Source organism: Monodon monoceros, unplaced genomic scaffold (genome assembly GCF_005190385.1).
Source record: "Monodon monoceros isolate NGI ecotype Baffin Bay Population unplaced genomic scaffold, NGI_Narwhal_1 Super_Scaffold_7, whole genome shotgun sequence".
NCBI classification, from domain to species: Eukaryota; Metazoa; Chordata; class Mammalia; order Artiodactyla; family Monodontidae; genus Monodon; species Monodon monoceros.
Window position 1 is genome coordinate 37,464,683 of NW_021703784.1, and position 19,084 is coordinate 37,483,766.

The 19,084-nt window shown below is 35.8% G+C and overlaps 1 protein-coding gene across 2 annotated transcripts in view; it reads left to right on the forward strand.

Moving 5' to 3' along the window:
- The window catches only part of SESN3 (sestrin 3), a 74,017-nt gene that overhangs the window by 33,445 nt on the left and 21,488 nt on the right, over positions 1 to 19,084 (forward strand). For both annotated transcript variants that reach the window (XM_029207416.1, XM_029207417.1), the window contains exons 2-4: positions 13,557 to 13,622; positions 16,213 to 16,410; positions 17,868 to 18,050. In XM_029207416.1, the coding sequence (XP_029063249.1) occupies positions 13,557 to 13,622; positions 16,213 to 16,410; positions 17,868 to 18,050 (447 nt within the window). The remainder of the gene's footprint in view (positions 1 to 13,556; positions 13,623 to 16,212; positions 16,411 to 17,867; positions 18,051 to 19,084) is intronic.

Consider the following 19,084-nt stretch of genomic DNA (forward strand, 5'->3'; position numbering starts at 1 on the left):
GTCCATTGGTGTAAGTGAGGTGTTAAAATCTTCCACTATTATTGTGTTACTGTCGATTTCCTCTTTTATAGCTGTTAGCAGTTGCCTTATGTATTGAGGTACTCCTATGTTGGGTGCATATCTATTTATAATTGTTATATCTTCTTCTTGGATTGATCCCTTGATCATTGTGTAGTGTCCTTCTTTGTCTCTTGTAACATTCTATATTTTGAAGTCTATTTTATCTGATATGAGTATTGCTACTCCAGCTTACTTTTGATTTCCATATTCATGGAATATCTTTTTCCATCCCCTCACTTTCAGTCTATATGTGTCCCTAGGTCTGAAGTGGGTCTCTTGTAGACAGCATATATATGGGTCTTGCTTTTGCATCCATTCAGCGAGCTTGTGTCTTTTGGTTGGAGTATTTAATCCATTCACGTTTAAGGTAATTATCAATATGTATGTTCCTATTACCATTTTCTTAATTGTTATGGGTGTGTTTTTGTAGGTCCTTTTGTTCTCTTGTGTTTCCCACTTAGAGAAGTTCCTTTAACATTTGCTGTAGAGCTTGTTTGGTGGTGCTGAATTCTTTTAGCTTTTGCTTGTCTGTAAAGCTTTTGATTTCTCCATTGAATCTGAATGAGATCCTTGCCAAGTAGGGTAATCTTGGTTGTAGGTTCTTCCCTTTCATCATTTTAAATATATTGTGCCACTCTCTTCTGGCTTGTAGAGTTTCTGCTGAGAAATCAGCTGTTAACCTTATGGGAGTTCCCTTGTATGTTATTTTTCATTTTTTCCCTTGTTGCTTTCAGTAACTTTTCTTTGTCTTTAATTTTTGTCAATTTGATTACTATGTGTCTCGGCATGTTTCTTCTTGGGTTTATCCTGCCTGGAACTCTGTGCTTCCTGGACTTGGGTGGCGATTTCGTTTCCCATGTTAGGGAAGTTTTCGACTATAATCTCTTCAGATATTTTCTCGGGTCCTTTCTCTCTCTCTTCTCCTTCTGGGACCCCTATAATGCAAATGTTGTTGTGTTTAATATTGTCCCAGAGGTCTCTTAGGCTGTCTTCATTTATTTTCATCTTTTTTCTTTATTCTGTTCCATGGCAGTGAATTCCACCATTCTGTCTTCCAGGTCACTTATCCGTTCTTCTGCCTCAGTTATTCTGCTATTGATTCCTTTTAGTGTATTTTTCATTTCAGTTATTGTGTTGTTCATCTCCGTTTGTTTGTTCTTTAATTCTTCTAGGTGTTTGTTCTTTAATTCTTCTAGGTCTTTTTTAATCATTTCTTGCATCTTCTTAATTTTTGCCTCCATTCTTTTTCTGAGGTCCTAGATCATCTTCATTATCATTATTCTGAATTATTTTCCTGGAAGGTTGCCTATCTCCACTTCTTTTAGTTGTTTTTCTCGGGTTTTATCTTGTTCCTTCATCTGATACAAAGCCCTCTTCTTTTTCATTTTATCTCTCTTTCTGTGAATGTGGTTTTTCTTCCACAGGCTGCAGAATTTTAGTTCTTCTTGCTTCTGCTGTCTGCCCTCTGGTGGATGAGGCTATCTAAGAGGCTTGCACAAGCTTCCTGATGCGAGGGACTGGTGGTGGGTAGAGCTGGGTGTTGCTCTGGTGGGCAGAGCTCAGTAAAACTTTAATCCGCTTGTCTGCTGATGGGTGGGGCTGGGTTTCCTCCCTGTTGGTTGTTTGGCCTGAGGTGACTCAGCTCTGGAGCCTACCTGGCTCTTTGGTGGGGCTAATGGCGGACTCTGGGAGGGCTCACTCCAAGGAGCACTTTCCAGATCTACTGCTGCCAGTGACCTCATCCCCACAGTGAGCCACAGCCACCCCCCGTCTCCACAGGAGACCCTCCAACACTAGCATGTAGGTCTGGTTCAGTCTCCTATGGGGTCACTGCTCCTTCCCTCAGATCCCGATGTGCACACTACTTTGTGTGTGCCCTCCAAGAGTGGAGTCTCTGTTTCCTCCAGTCCTGTCAAAGTCCTACAGTCAAATCCCGCTAGCCTTCAAAGTCTGATTCTCTAGGAATTCCTCCCTCTGTTGCCAGACCCCCAGGTTGGGAAGCCTCATGTGGAGCTCAGAACCTTCACTCCAGTGGGTGGACTTCTGTGGTATAAGTGTTCACCAGTTTGTGAGTCACCTACCCAGCAATTATGAGATTTGATTTTATTGTGATTGCACCCCTCCTACCATCTCATTGCTGCTTCTCCTTTGTTTTTGGATGTGGGGTATCTTTTTTTTTGAGTTCCAGTGCCTTCCTCTTGATGATTGTTCAGCAGTTAGTTGTGATTACGGTGCTCTCACAAAAGGGAGTGAGCACACGTCCTTCTACTCCACCATCTTGAACCAATCTCAAACCAATGGATTTTTATGTAACAGAGTAAGAAGTTTATTGATGTGGTTTCAGATTCTACATTCCAACAAACTTAAAAGCTACTACTTATCAAGTCTTAATGTAGTATCTGTGAGGCTGGATTTTCTTCATGTTGTACAACAAACAGATTGAATACAGAAGTGGATATAAGAATCCTGTTTTCTTTAATTAAGCCAGATATTTACACAAATGTATAATGATGTTACTCTTCTTAGTAAATTTGTTTTGTTTTGTTTTGGAAACTGTAGTTTCAAAAACATTCATTTGTGTTAAAATGTAATGGGTTTATTCTATTTTTATTTTTAAATGAATTAATATTTAAATTTTTTCTTTGATTTAATTTCTAATGTAATAATTATTGATAGATATCACTCACATTAACAAAAGCTTTTGGGGTCAATATTTTTTAGCAATATAAAGAGGTTCTGATATCAAAAAGTTTGTGAGCCATCTACTTACATGAGCATAACAACTGGTTTTTTTTTTTTTTTTTAACAACTGGTTTTAATTCTGATTATAACAGGTTTTAAGTTTACCTGTATACACTAAAGCACAGTTTTGTAGTCCTCTGTTAATAGATTTAGGGATTGACAAAATAGAGATGAAGAGATGAAGTTCATGAGACAAATCCTATTTTCTATTCTAGGCAAAAATTAAAACACAATTGTTCCTTTCAAACTTCTATTCTTTTCAATTGTATTGAAACTGAAGTTTAATATAATTCGATGTAAAACTGAACATACTTTAATTTGCTCAGTTGTGTTCCTGGCAGGCTGTGTGAAAGGTACTTTCTCAATTTAAATGAGAGCATGAGTTCTTGTTATTTTTGACAACTCAGTGTATAAAGAAGTACTGGTTTTTCAAATGGCTGAATGCTTGTTTTGAAAATCTCTAGAAATCAATTATATTTAATGTTTTTTTCCCTGATTCCTCTAAGCTGAGCAAGTGACCTGTATTTTGTTAATCATTGGGTTTTGAAAAACCTGGAAACTGTCCCGTCATTCTGTTTCATTAGAAAAACTTAGAGGCCTTTTGATTTTGTTACAACATGGGTGGTAGATACTAAATACAGATGTTTGACTTAAAACTCTACTTTTCCTTCATATACCAGGTAACTACATTCACAGCATATTTTTTGTTTCTCCAAAAGACTAGTAGCTATCAGCCATGTACTGAGTAATATTAGAATGTTCTGTAGCCATAATTGTCTCTAATAGGAGTCTTAATTTCAAAAACTCCCAACTTTTATTTCTTTTAATCTAATTGGAACATAATTTTAATAGGTAAAGCTTTCTAAAATTAAAAGCAAGTTTTACTATTACACATTACAGACATTAAAAATTGTTTGAGGGAATTCCCTGGTGGTGCAGTGGTTAGGACTCTGCACTTCCACTGCCAGGGGCCTGGGTTCGATCCCTGGTCTTGGTGAACTAAGATCCCACAAGCCTGCGGTGCAGCCAAAACTAACTAAATGAATAAAAATTGTTTGTATGGAAGTAAGGCACTTCTTAATACTTTTGTGGGACCTGGGGAGTGATCTTATAATTAGTGGTAGTAAAGTATATTGTCTGTATGTTAATAAGGAAGCATTGAGTTAGGTAGCTATTATGAAGTTGCATTATCTCAGGTACAAGGCGTAGTTCTCTTCTCATTTTCTTGGCCTTAGCCCAAAATTTTACAGCATGTTCAATGAGTATATTTTGTCATTCTGCATCTCTAAAGAAAGTGCTTGACACTTAAAAGCTTTTATAGGAGTCTTTGTTGCTCAAGATCAGTGTCATGACATGCAATATCATTACTGGTTTTTAAGAAAGTAGTACAAGTTATAGGAAGTGTGCAGGTCTTGCTTGTTTTAACAACATAAAAAGATAAACAAGTGGAGAAAAGTGAATATTTGTCACATAGGGGGCCCAGACGGTACAAGGAAGGTATGGATTGATGTCCAGGACTGTGGTTATTAGTTTAATTTATTGGTATTTCTCAATAAGAGTGCAGAGAACGGCCTCGAGTCCACAGGATGCTCTTCCCTGCTGAAGGAAGAGAAAAGGGATGGAAGAGCCTGTACCAGACTCCTGTCTCCTCAGTTTAACTCAACAAATGTATGAGTGTTTACTATTTTCATGTTGCTGTACTGTAATGCTATAGATACCATGTTAGAAATGGATCCTGCTCTCTAAGGAGCTTACTTATGGTCCGAAGGGAGTGATAAGATAATGATATATGTTAATAGCTATAAGCGAGAAACAAAGTATGATTGTGAATCTTAAGAAGAATAGATTTAAATTACTAGAAGAGCTTGAGAGTTGGTGGGAGTGGAGGAAGACCAAAAGAGTTGGTATTTGAGCTGGGTCTTAGAGGAAGGATGGGTAGAATTTCAATAGAGATAAAAAGGGAGGGCAGAGCCTCAGGAAATGCTGGTTCAGATCTATCTAAATTCCACAGGACACAGAGAAGATCTGCCATGTTAGAAATACCAATTTTTATTTTATAAGTAAACCTAACTTAATTGATTTACGCTACTCTGTGGTATTACATGGAAAGTGGAAAATGAGGTGTATTCTTTGCTACTTGCCTCTGGATGGCACTGGACTGGAGCATGATTTTAGGTTTACTTTCAGTTTAAAGGATTAGCTAGCGGTGTAGTTTAAAGGCTATCCTAGGCCCATATTTGTTCTTCTTTGTAGGTTTGTGTCACTGTGTGGTTGTAGAGGGTACTTGTGGTCCTTTGTTTTTAGAAGTTTGCTATTTCATAGACAGGATGTAAATATGAAAAGTTGCCTGCACTTTGAACAGGGTCACCCATGTGTTCTAATGAGTAAAATTTAAGGGATTTTGTTACTAGCCAAGGGGAAGCTCATTTAGAAACTCAAAGTTTAGAAACTTTGCTCTATGGATATTCATTTTTAATTCTTTTAGTGCTAGGATGAGGTCCATTTATCTTTGCGTACTTAATTGCATCTACTACAACAACTACTGCTGATTTCTACTAGTAATAGTAATACTCATGGCTACTGTTTCCAGAGCACTCAGTAGGTGAGTTTGTTTATCTTTAGGCCCACAAGTTAGTAAAACAAAATTTATCTAACTGTTCCTACCGAATGGCACACCAAGGTTTTTTGGTTTTTTAGTGAGAGTTGCTTAATTCATTTCCTGCAACTCATTTTTTGAAAAGAGATTCTGTTATTCAAATGGCCACTTTGTAGAACTTTCAAAAATGGACCTGAAGTTTACCTGACACCATACACCATACTAAAGTTGAAATACTCCAAGATGAACAAGGTACTGTCCCAACCCAATAGCACCTGACAGCTTAGTAGGGGAATGAGGAGGTAGGGAAATTGATAAATGCACTACTTTTAGTGGAAATGTTTTGAGATTTCAAGTTAAAAATCTTACTCAGTATGTGTTGTTGAAGAAGGCTGAAATTCATGTTATTAATGACAAGATCTTTGCAGTGTTCCTCAAGTGACTATACCCAGTGGTGGAGCTGTTGCAGGAAGGGCTTGGTAGCCTTGGTTTTAATAGCTTGGTTAGAAGGGGAACTGAAATCTCAGGATCTTGGAGACAGGATTCCCCACTTACGAAGGGGAATTTCTAGTGCTCTTAAGAGCGTCTGCAAATTTCTGCCACACCCTACATGTGGGGCTGGGCTCCTGGTGCTCTTGGGGTCCCTATACCACTCTAGCTCCAAGGAATAGAAGAGATGTTGTGTGATTTGCAAGATTCTTGCCCTTGATGCTATTGCTGTTTTCTGCTTACCAGTCTTTTCTCACTAAATGACCTCAGATCTCAGTTAGTTATTATAATACATATCTTTATTGTATTGAAGGTCAATACATATTTTAACCTAGAGTAGGAGAAGTCACAATTTTATTAAATAGTCTTTTAGGCCATTTTGGGATGGTGGGAAGTAATGTATATTCCAGGTAATGACAGACATTTAAATTTGAGTTTACTATAAAATTAAAAATCTATTACAATTAATCTAATTTAAAACCCATCCTTTTCTCAATTAGGGATAGACAGTTTTTAGAATATCTCTGTGTTCTTTTCCATTTGCCCTTTCCTTCTGAAATATGTAATGTCATCAATTTCTATAAACCCAGTCATTATTCCTGAGATTGTCTGCTAAGGAATAAAAAGACGACATCAGCATTATTTCTTAGCATAGAGCCACCTACCCATCTCTGCCCTTTCTGCAGTGGTTTCTGCCAAAATGGAACATCTAAAAAGAATAGAAGGAGAGCCAACAACTGTAATTTACTGCTTGTATTGATAATTGCAGTTAGCTTTCTTATGGTCACAATTAAAATTTTTATTCGGGGTATGTGTTTTATACTTAAGATATTTTGTCATTACAGTATGTTAAAAAATGTTGAAGTTGTTAAACTATCTTCTAAGGATACCTTTAAAAATCTTCAAAAATTGAGGGATTAGTATGTTAAGTGGAGTCAAATTTCTGTTTTGCCAGAATTTTTTATATGTTGAACACATTTTTTTAACCTCTTAGTGTCTGTATGTAAAGTTAATTATACACATTACTCTCAATATTATTGTCTCCCATAGATATAAATTCATAAGCAGCTTTTACATTTTAATGGGTAGAATTTGTATGTTTTTTGCTTTTCCATTTTTAATGAAATAAACTGAAGAAGATAAATGTAAAAATTAAATTGAATAATTTATTTTAAAGATATTTAGTAGCTTAAAATGCAGCAATTATTTCTCCTTAGCAGTTGGCCTTTTAGGGGCAAGTAATTTGCTGATTACCTCTAAAGTCTCATAATTTTAAGAATTCCTAACGTCCACGTAATTTTCTAGTGGGATTAATTTATATAAAGTGATCTAGTAAATCGCCTAGCAGTTAAGTGTCAAAATAAGCAATTTTCTAAATATAATTCATCTTTATCCTTTTAGCGTTTTGTTTTCCAGCACATAATTACTTAATAGGCATAATTTCACCTGATGAATTTCAAGCATAACTTCTTTCAGCTATAATAACACATCTGAAAAAAGAAACTTTCCTTATGTAGCATTCTTGAGATCACAACCCTTGTAAAATAATCTCTTAGGACACATGGAACTGATACATAAAAAGTATCAGTTCTTATTTTATAACTAGTTTTTCTCTTGATTAAAATTATAGGATTTTATGGAAGAAAAATTTAAGCAAATACTGTGACTGCTGTCTAAGATATTTGAAGACAAATCACAATTAAATTTACTATTGTTTAAAATTTCTTAAATATTTTATACCCCCTTTTATTTTTAACATGAGTCAACATTTTAGAGAATTTCCTTTCTTCTTTTCAAGTTAGTGACTTGAAAGTTGTCATCAAATTAAGACTCTGAAGAATGGCATCTGCCAGCTTTTCTGCCATCATCGTTAATTTGTTGGTTTTATTGGTTTTGCAGTCTTACTATCCAAATAATTTTTATATTTCTATGAAGTTACCTTAATACTTGTTTATTCTGCTTATGTTCATTCCTGAATTTTTAACCATTTTGTATCTTTGCATTATCCGAGTAGCTGAAATCAAGACTAATCAATGCTATGGAGCAGTGCTGTACCATAGAACTTTTGGCAATGATAGAAAAATCCAGCTTGGTACCCACTAGCTACATGTAGCTCTTATACACTTTAAATGTGGCTAGTGCAATCAAGACACTTAGTTTTTAACTTCTATTTAATGTTAATCAACTTAAATTTAAAGAGGCACATGTGACTAGTGGATACTGTAATGGAAAGTACAGTTTTTTAAAAATCCAGGACTTGGTTTTTGGTTTTACTTTTTCACAGAAATGAAACAAGGTTTATGATTTCAAGGTCATTGTGTAAGATTCACTAGTATGATCAAAGTCACATATTCCCCAGGATAAGATATTAGCTTTATACTTAAGAGAGGAAAATATGGCAATATTATTCCTCAAAATTAGTGTAGCTATGGGTTATTTTCACTTCTAATATAGAACAACCCTGGAATTCTTCTATTAAGAGTAGCATCTGTTGAGAAAGTATATTACAGCTGTTCAAGTTTGAGGTGTTTTATTATGCTTTAGGGAAAATTGACAGAAGAAAAATTTTAAATGAAATATTATTTTGTCTTGTACTTTGCGAGTTTTTTTACATTTTTATTGTGTTATCTCCTCAAAAGCAAGGGTCTGGAATTGACATGATTCTCAGCTGTGAGGGGAAAATATTTCTCAGCATAAGAGACACTCTTATGGTTGAGATGGAGCTGGGGAAAGGGTAACTGAAAGATTTTGTTGGGAAAAGGCAATTATAGGATTTAGCGGCTGTTTGAATGCAGGTTCCTAGGATGGAGAGTCAAAGATAACTCTCAGAGCCAGGGTTACTGGTGTTGTGTGGTGATTTATAATTTATAGAGGAAAGTGAGGAACAACCTGTTTAGGGTAGGAGATTAGTCTGAAACATGTTGATTTTAATGTTCCAAAATGCCCCAGCAGTTCAAAATGACCCAAAGCCAGATGGAAGGGCAGAGCAGAGCTAGCTCTGAGCTCAATAGCAAAGATGCAGCAGTCAGTCGCAGGGCTTGCTTGTTTTTCACATCACATGCCCTTCTCTCTCCTTAATCTGCTCCACCCTCCTCCCCCCAATATAGTGAAGCTCAACAGTTCAGTAGAGTTTTGTTTGTATCGAGAAGATGGAAGCTATGGATGAGAACGCTCACTTGAGAGAATGAATGTCAACGAAGGAAGTGCAAGGAATGTCTAGGAAGAGTGTAGAAGTGTTCAAAGAAGTCAGTGTATTGGATGGTTCAGTGCTAGGAAAGCTGAGCTAGGGGAGAGTTGCCTAGCAAGAAGCAGATGTGAATTGTCCATGGAGGTGAGAAGGCCAGTGATTGCAGGGGTAGCATCTCAGCTGGGATCTGAAGAGTGTGGGCAGCTGTTGTTCAGTGGGTGTAAAGTTTCAGTTATGCCAGATGACAAAGTCCTGGACATCTGTTTTCAGTACTGTGCTGTGCACTTAACTTGTGAGGAGGGTAGAGTTCATGTTATGTGTTTTTTTACCGTAATTTTTTAAAAGGGGGAAAAAAAAAAGTCCTTGATATCTTTTTGCAGGCTGTAATATGTGTAGACATTGAGACAAAGATTCTCAGAACTGGCTGATTTTTTTTTTTTTTTCTTTTCCTGAATTGTTTCTGTCTGGATTCACTCTCAATTCGGTTGAGAGGATTTCTGCAATTACATTAAGATGCTTGGTTATGGGATTCAGTAGGTGTGACCATCAGACCAAAAACTCTGCAGAGCAGTCATGTAACATTTCAAAAAGGCATTAAAATGCCTGAAGATGTGATTAAAAGAAAATCAGATGTAGTCTCAAGCAGCGTTTCTGTGATGGTGGAACCTTCTGTGATGGAGATGCCTGCACAGGCCTGTACAGTAGGAGCCAGAGCCACGTGTGGCTGCTGGGCACTTGAAATGTGACCAGCATGATTAAGCAACTGGATTTTGAACTTTATTTAATTTTAATTAATTTAAATGTAGTCACATGTGGCTGATGGCTGCCACATAAGGCAACACAGGTCTGGAGACTTCAGAAAAGTGAATCAGGACATGAATAAAGTAGGAACCCAGTCCTTGGGCATTTTAGATTTGAAATAAAAGCTGAGGAAAGGTATTACAAGGTATTACAGGGGACCAGAACTCCAGCTTATGGTTGTAAAGGGAATCTTTTGGATATGGTGCTATCCTATTTCTTTTGTGTTTTATTTTATCAATTTTAAAAACATACAGAAATAGAAAGTAGGTGGGGAATAAACTTTCAGGAAAATGAGTTTTAAGTAGAATTTACAAGCTGCCTTGATTGTTAAAAAAATTTTTTTCACCTTCATATAAATATGCAACATGGTCAACTGAGACAATAGTAGAGTCCTCACCAGAAAATATGCTTCTTTTACAGAAGCTGGAAGTAGGCTGATCCTTTCAATAGTGATGCCATTTTAAAAATATAACCGAAGAAGGATACATGCTGGTATAACTTTAAAATGTTAGTTTTCCCTTCTCTTCAGTGTATAAATAGCTCTCTTAGGTGAGGCCACGTCATCTATCCCCTGGGCTATTGCACTAGCTTCCCAACTAGGGTTTTGTTTTGTTTTGTTTTAGGGTGTTTTTTTGTAGTTTTTTTGTTTTGTTTGTTTGTTTGTTTCGTTTTTGTTTTTTGTCTCTGGCCCAGGGACCACATCACTCCCAGAATTGTATTATTAAAAACACAGATCTGATCACAACTCTGCTTAAGGAATTTTACCTCAAATATGTATACAATTAAAAGTTTCAAACACATTTTTGAAGGCTGTTTTTCACTTTTGAAGTTAGTGGGTTAAGTGAACATTTTCTCAGCTGATGAAAATAGAATTGGTAAAGCATTTTCATTAGCATATTGGTAGTATGCAACAAGAACTTTAAAGATTTATAACCTAAACCCTAGTAAATCCACATTTGGGAATCTTTCTAAAGAAACCATCTTAAATACCACAAAATGTGCCCCCAAGTCTCTTTATACAAAGATATTCATCATAGCATTATTTATAATAGTGAAAACTGTATATAACTTTAATGGAAAATGACTAAGTAAATGATAATTAATAAAATGATGTCTTCCCATATCACTTTGTATATGCATCTGCTATGGACTATATCATATGATACAGTTAATGCATTTTTGCCAATCTACTCCTTTTTTGTGTCCCCACTGTGCCTAGCACATTGTGAATGCTCAGTGAATATTTGCTGAATAAATGAACAAATGAATGTTGACACAAATGAAATCGTGTCAGTTGCTTCTTATCAATTGGTTAAAATTAATAGATGTTATCTTCTTTTAAGTGCAGTTCCATTTGTGATGAAACTGTATTTCAGATTTAATTCTCTGCTATTCCAGAAAGTATTTTTGTAGGCAAAATAACTATTTCAGACATTTCAAGGTAAATTCAGTTGATAAATATATCAAGTAATGATTTTTATAAATAAATCATATTAGTAATAAATCATTCTCTTTCTCCAAAGTCCCTTTGTACACTTTTAGTTTATTTTTCTCTCCCTGTATTTTCTCTGAATTTTATGTATTTTTATGCACATAAATTAAAGCCTCCACTTATCTCCCTATTGATATATTTTCCCCTCAAACCTGTGATTTGTCCTCACAATCAGTTCCTCTGGCTGCTTTGTTTATTTGGAATGATCAGTTGTCAAGGAAATTGCTTTTCACATACTAGCGCATTAGGCTATACTATATAGAGAGTATTCGAAATTTTATTTTCTATAATTTACTAAGGCTAGCAAAGGGAAGAAATCTGTTATTTTCTTTTAAATTATTTTTCCAGGTAAATCTAGATGATAGTTGATGCAGACAAGAAATACCAGTATTAGAAATTCTAAATTATTCCTTTTGACATGGAATCCTCTAATGAACTTCACCAGTAGATAGAGATCTATTTGTCATCACTTCACAAATATAACCTAGATGCCTACTTCTTTCTGAAACATTAGCAGTTTGAGATGATTATTATTTAATATATTTATTTCAGTAGAACCCTGAAATTGTTGAAGACTGGGTGCCAAGCTCCCAAGGGCAGGGACCATATCTGTTTTGCTCGCCCTATGTCTTCAGTCTATCACAGTATCTGATTAGGTTCTCAAAGAATTGTTGAATGTCTGACTGCTTCCTAATGAAGTAAGGGATTTAAATAACTGTTTTGTGTTTGGTAGGCTCTTGGATTGTAAGGAACAAAAAAAAATTCAGGTTACCTTGTGGAGAAAAAAGAGGGAGGGGGAAGGGAGAGAAAGAAGAGATGATTAGGCTCTTCTCTTGCGAATCTGTAGAAACTCTAGTGGTTTTCCCATAGAGGCTGGTATCTGTTGATGCCACTCTGCTGCTGCTTCATTGTTTTCTCTTCGCCTCTGCTTCTGAGAGCTATTTTGTATCTCTTCTCTGTCAGATTACATTACTTTCCTATAACTCTAGTACTCTAGAATCTTACTGGTCCAGCCAATTACCCTCAGCTCTGGGTAGAACTTTTTTCATCAAGGCACTCGTGGGCTGCAGATCAGCTTCTGTGTTGATTGGTCTAGTTGGCTGTGGCCAGGACACAAGGTCATGTGAAATAGTTATTGCCGTCCTCAGATAGGAACCACCTAGAGCTGCTTCCTCATTTTAGCAGTTTCCTGAGGAGGGCTTGGTGGCAAGCTTAATATTAACACTCCTTTCCAGCAGACATCTGTTCCCATGTTCTTCAGTTTCCCAGTCTTTATAATATTTATAAACCATGGCATAGTCCCTATTTTTATGTAATGACTTTGGAGGGCTTCTATTTCAGAATCTTAGGCTATCACTTTTATTATAGAAAATTAAGTGGCCGTTCCTCCTATCTCTTCTCCTGGTTAAAAAGGATTTCAAAGCCTGAGAGTTCTTCATCATGCGTACCGAGAAGGAAGTTAGTCCCTGATTGAATGGGGACACCAAAACAATTTAACAAAAAATTTTAAAACTTAAAAAAATAAACACTCAGACATACCACTGGCAATCCAGCAGTTGTTAATACTAAATAGAATAGCAGTGGAGCAATAAGCATTGCTATAGTCTCCATTTCTTAGATTAAATTAACCTCTGCTTCTCCAAGGTTTACATTTTTCTTACTTAAAGCTTCAAAACTTTATATTAAACATGCTTATCCCTATTTTATTCAGAAAGAAGAACACAAGTCAGATCATTGCTTTGGGTAGTTGTATGTAATCCTCTTAGAATTTAACCTTTCCTTTAGTTTTCAAATTGAGGTCTAACAGTGTACTAGTATACTATTAGATATGATTTTATTATGGAGGTTGATGGTTTTCAGTCACGTCAAATATGGGCTAAAAAATCTATGGTGCTGTAGAGTGTTACTGAGGGAAATGACATTTGGGGAGCCTACTGTGTGCCCAGCACTGTGGTAGGAGCTTGTCTGTCCCATTATCTTGTTCATGCAATGGCCATATGGGGTTTTTGTTGTTGTTGTTTGTGTTTTGCAGGGTGGGTGGGGGGAACCAAGACCTAACACTTACTCTGATTTTACATAATTCTATTTATTTATTCCATTTATTTTAGTACCTCAGCAGTCAATCTGCACCAATTTAACTTTACATAGAAAGTCATCATTAACACATAAAACTTTTCTTTTAAAAACAGGATAAAAGAATCAGAGTATCTCAACCCTTGACAAGAGGACCAAGTGCCTTTATTCCAGAGAAGGAAGTAAGTTGATGTCTTAATATACATAAAGTGTGATTTTAAAAGTAGCTTAATTATGTCAAAGAATATCTCCATTTTTTTAACATGGAAGTAAACCTGTGTTTTGCTCTTATTTCTTATTTATATGTCAGAAAACCACAGAGGTATTTTCATTTCAACTTCACTTAAAAGACTGTGCGTGTGATAGTCTGCCTTTTTATTTTGGAGTTAGGTAGTACTGCAAAGTTAGAATAATATAAATTTTACCATATTTGATTTCAAATATAACTTTTCTAAATAAAGCTGCTAACAATGGTAAAACAATATTATTTTGAAGGTTTAAGGTTTTAAAATGGCTAGTGTTTCATGGTGATTATAGGTTACATAAATGTTAAGAAAAGACATTTTGAAATGAAAAAGTGAGTTTCCCAACTAAACCTGTTGAAGAAAACATGATATTATATCACTAGTAGTTGATCTTTTCATTTGGTTCTAAGTCTCTGGTGGGACAGAATGTCACAGAATCTCCACTGCAAGCTGCACCTTTGATGAGGGTGGGAAGTTAAGACGGTAAATGTTGAAAGAAAGGATGTAAAATGACACAAAGGAGATTATAATCAATACAAGATTTCTGTACCTATTTAATGGGTATATATCTCTATGAAAGATCACAGCAATGTTTAGGACCTGTAGATTCCGAGATGCCTCTAAGTTATACTTGGGCTAAGAAAAGTTTAAGGACCACTAAATGAGTTTTTCTCTGTTTCAAGGAGTTATTAATTCATATTAACTATGGTTACATATACTGATTTACTATTGGCTGCAAAGATATCATTTATCTTAAAGCACCACCATTATTCTTTATTCTTCAGAAATTAGTCAACACATATTTATAGAGTACCTGTTATGTTTCAGGCAACGCTTAAAAGAAGGGATGAGTAGAGTTTGAATAATAATACATGCCAGGCCATTGCCACAGTCAGCAATTCCACCATGTTCATTTGCCTTTTTAGTGACCTTACCATCTACATGAAACTCCAAAGTTAACAGTAATGTTTCAGGAGCTCAGTGACTGTGGCTGATCTAGGTGGTTAACATTCATTAGAGAAACTGCTGTGCTTGTCCTATTTCCCTCATAGAGCACAGGGTTGCTCTTGGCGGAGTGATTGCCTCATATATATATAAAGACTTCCTGAAACACAGCCATTTACACAGTATGTATTTGAAGACAATCTGGTTTGCAGAAGCAGCTGCTGTTTTCAGGCTCTGTTGCATCATACGAATCTATTAATGTATTTTAGGCATCAGTTACACAGAAGAATCTGCTGCTGGAAAACAAAACAGAAACAGCAAATATTCTGTCCCTAATTATATGTAGTTTATCTTGATCCTATCATATTTTTAACTATCATCTTGGTTCCCTGTAGTTGACAAAATGGGAGGAAATGGGCAAATGGAAAGATATTTGGTTTTATAATGAGCCAAAGTGGAATTGCCTCTTTTTTACACCATTGTAATTAACATTTCCTCACAATTTATACTTTTCAAACATTACGTTTCCTTTGGGATTAAATTTTCCTCAGTCAGTAGTGTCTTTGTATAATTTGTACTTATTTTCAGAAGAGACTGTGAAGCCAGCTCTGAAAAGTAAACAGAATTTCTTAAGAGCAGTGTGGATCTTTGGAAAGACCATGAGTCTGGACTTTAGGAGATTAGATTTTAGACCGGGCTGTGCTATTAAATAGCTGTATGAGTTGACTTTAATCTTGAGTCTGTTTCCTTATCTAAAATAAGGGACACATTCTTCTTAGGTCTAGAACTCTAATTCTAAAATACCAATAAATAATGAACCAATCTGAGAAATACACATCTGATGTGTATTAATTCCCACAGAGCATGGTCCTTCTAAGAGGTGCTAATAAGCTCTTAACACCTTCGGAGCCAATTCTTGGTATGACACCCGAGCTGTCATTGTTTATAAAGCTATATGTAAATAATCTATTTTTGAGAAAGCTCTTTTGATTCTCTCCAATGCAGCATGTTCATTGTAATAATTTACTTTGTTTTTAGTAATTAACATGATAGGCTCAAAATAGGAATTCTAGTGTCCTTATTAATTTTTCAATTAACACTTTGCTATAAATTATCATATTTTTCTTTGTCCCTAAAAAGACTGCAGAAAGCTTTTTTATGTTGAATAATGAAAAAAGCAAAGGATCAGTCTGAAAATACTTGTCTTAAGATATAGTGATTAAGTATCTTCATAGGCTATTGAGATAAAATTGTAAATATATGTAGTCAGATGCCAGTGCTTTTGCCTCCCCAATTTTGCCTTATGTGCCTGGCAAAGCAGATGGGAGCTTCTTTTCTCCAATTTCATAGCTGTGTGTATAATGTTTGATAATTTGACATTTGTTGTTTAATAAATTGTGGTCCCAGAGCCAAAAATGCATGGGCTTTCTTTTTCATTTCTGTTTCTAATATGAGCAACTACATAATTTCAGTGTCTGTTAATATAAAAAGAACATTCATTTGCTTCAATCGTGGCATAATGTATGTAAACCAAGGGCGTGTTTGCAAAAATCATGATATTGTTTTGTTTCTTGATTGGAAGGTTGTCCAAGCAAACACAGTGGATGAACGTACTAACTTTCTTGTGGAAGAATACTCTACATCCGGTCGCCTGGACAACATCACCCAGGTCATGAGTCTGCACACGCAGTACCTGGAGTCCTTCCTGAGGAGCCAGTTCTACATGCTGCGCATGGACGGCCCCCTTCCTCTACCACACCGGCACTACATCGCCATCATGGTGCGCTGTGTTCACGTGACATCATCCTCACTTGGTCCCTCTCCCTCCTAGTATTATATGTGTGTGCACAGCCAAGTATAATTAGGTAGAAATAAGAACTGAAAAAGCCTGTGGACTTTTGGATCCCAAGTCCATTGGATACATTTTGAATGCTTTAAGCCACTTAATGTACTGAATGTTTCTCATTTAATTATTAGTAAAGTCATTTTCCATGTTTAATCTCTTATGATTAAAGATGCTTGTAGGGCCCAAAGTAATATCTCTAGTAGCCCACAAGTTTTGTTTTTGCTCCTGATAGCTTTGTTTTATTATTAATATAAAACAGGTTGTTTGTGCCATTTTAGTCATTCTTTACAAGATGAACATCACTAATTTGGCCAAATAAGAGGAAAGTATCAGCCAGCACCAAAGGAGGCTCTGGATAAAAGAAGAATTCTTAAGTGAACTGTAACACTTCTAAGTTTAGTAGTTGGTACAAACTAGTTAGCTAGTTAATGTTTGGGGGGGGAGAATTATAAATTGGGATGATAGGCAGCAGGAGTAATAAGGGTAGAAGCAGTGCTACAGTTGGACTATTGCTGGAGGAAAGAAGAAGACAAGATGCAAGTGCTATATATTTGGAGAGGTTAGTGGAACGGCTGGGCTGGCAGAGTGAGCAGAGCCAGCCAGGAGTTAGTTTTTATCCAGTTTAATTTGTTTATGCTCTCACTGAAGTTTTAAACAATAAAAAAGGGCTGCATCCTGTGTTTTATTAAATGATGAACTTGACAAAGCTTACTCAGCTTAAGGTTTTGATGACAGTAAGGCCGAAAGCCAACTTAGAATGGTCACCAATGAAGAGAGAAATAAGATGTAGAAAATAGAATAAAACAATACTGTTTAACTGAGAAGCAGCCTTGAGGAAATGAGAGGTGAAAAGTCTGTTTTGCATGGATTTACCAACTTATCAAGGCTGATGCTGGCTTACGTATGAAAGAAAGGGTCAGTGAGCTTCAGTTTCCCCTCAATAGGAGGATGGGCACAGATAAGGCTGATTCACAGTTATCTCAAAGGGAGTACGAGAAATACTCAAACTAGCATACATTCTGAATTGGTACGGTACAAGTTAATGAGATTTTATTGCTTTTTAGGTAGAATACAGTTGATATCATTTACCATAATGAAATGAACATGTATTTCCTTAACGTAAATAGAAAATGGGTTCTAGGTTGACCCGTACCACTTCTGAATGGGAAGTAATTGGCTTCTTGTGACATTACCTTATATAAAGTATCAGCTTTATGTATTGATTCAAGAATCTATGACAGCATTGTGATGAAAGTTTTAGGAAGAGGATTTTGTAAGAAAAGAATTATTAGCTATAAAAATTAACTCTATCTCAGTGATTGGCTTAGTAATAGTAGAATAAGACCATACCATGTCTATTTTATCCACTAACTTTTTTCTTTGTGTTTCAGGCTGCAGCTAGACATCAGTGTTCTTACTTAATAAACATGCATGTGGATGAATTTTTAAAGACAGGAGGTATTGCTGAGTGGTTGAATGGTTTGGAATATGTACCACAAAGACTGAAAAATCTTAATGAAATAAACAAGCTGTTAGCACACCGACCCTGGCTGATCACAAAAGAGCACATTCAGGTACTGAGTGTTTCTTTCGGGGAAAAAAAATAGTTTACTAACGATTTTCACTAAGAGTTAATTCTTCAGTTAAGTATTTTACTTAAGACTTAATTTTAAACACTTGCGTATTAGGAACTTGAAAAATAAAAAAAAATAGTGTATTAATATGTGTAGAAAAGATAAATTTAGAAAGTCAGTGGGTTTAATTTAAATGTAAATGAATATTTCTCTTCAAGTAATCAGTGATTAGCTTATACTAGTGCTTTAGCGAGTAGCTATAAGAAAAGTTGATTCCTATTTTCAAGCAGTAGGTAGAACAAAGAACATGCACTAGCAAGATAAGATACCTGGGTTCTAGTCTCCTAACTTTTTTACCCACAAGTTTGTGACCTTTAGTAAGTTTACTTCTGTGGGCCTTGGTAGTTCACCCTTCTATAAAATGAGGGACCTAGATTAAATGAGTTCTAAACTCTTTTCTAGTTCTAACATTTCATAATTTTAAGATTTTGAAAAAGTGGTTTTGCAAATAAAAATGATTTGCTAACTGGTGTGTGTATGCTTACATGCCTCTAGAAACTAGAACTTAGATAAGAGAGAGAACTGTGATTGACTGGAGCACTTGCCCTTCAAAAGGAGTGTGTGTGAAAGGCCTCCAGGGTGAGGTTGTTGTATAATATGCTTAGCACTGTGCTTGGCACTTGGTCACTATTCAATAAGTAGGAGTCATCATCTAAATCATTATCAGTAGAAGCCTTAGGTATTTAAAATCCCTGCTTCTAATGCATAGAAATGTCCTTGGTTTTGTTTTGTTTTGTTTTGTTTTTTCCTCATCTTGTTAGTTATTTACCCAATTAAACCAAACTTAGCTTTTGTCAATATGCATACTCTCAGACTTTCATTATCTATTGGGGATTGTTTATAAAAATATGAACAAAGTTATAGCAATTTGAACGTGTAAGGGAATGGAGATATAGTCCTGGGCTACAGTATAGCCCATGCTTAATAATTAATAGAAGACAGTGGAGCCCCATGAACATTGCACTTTTCAAAAA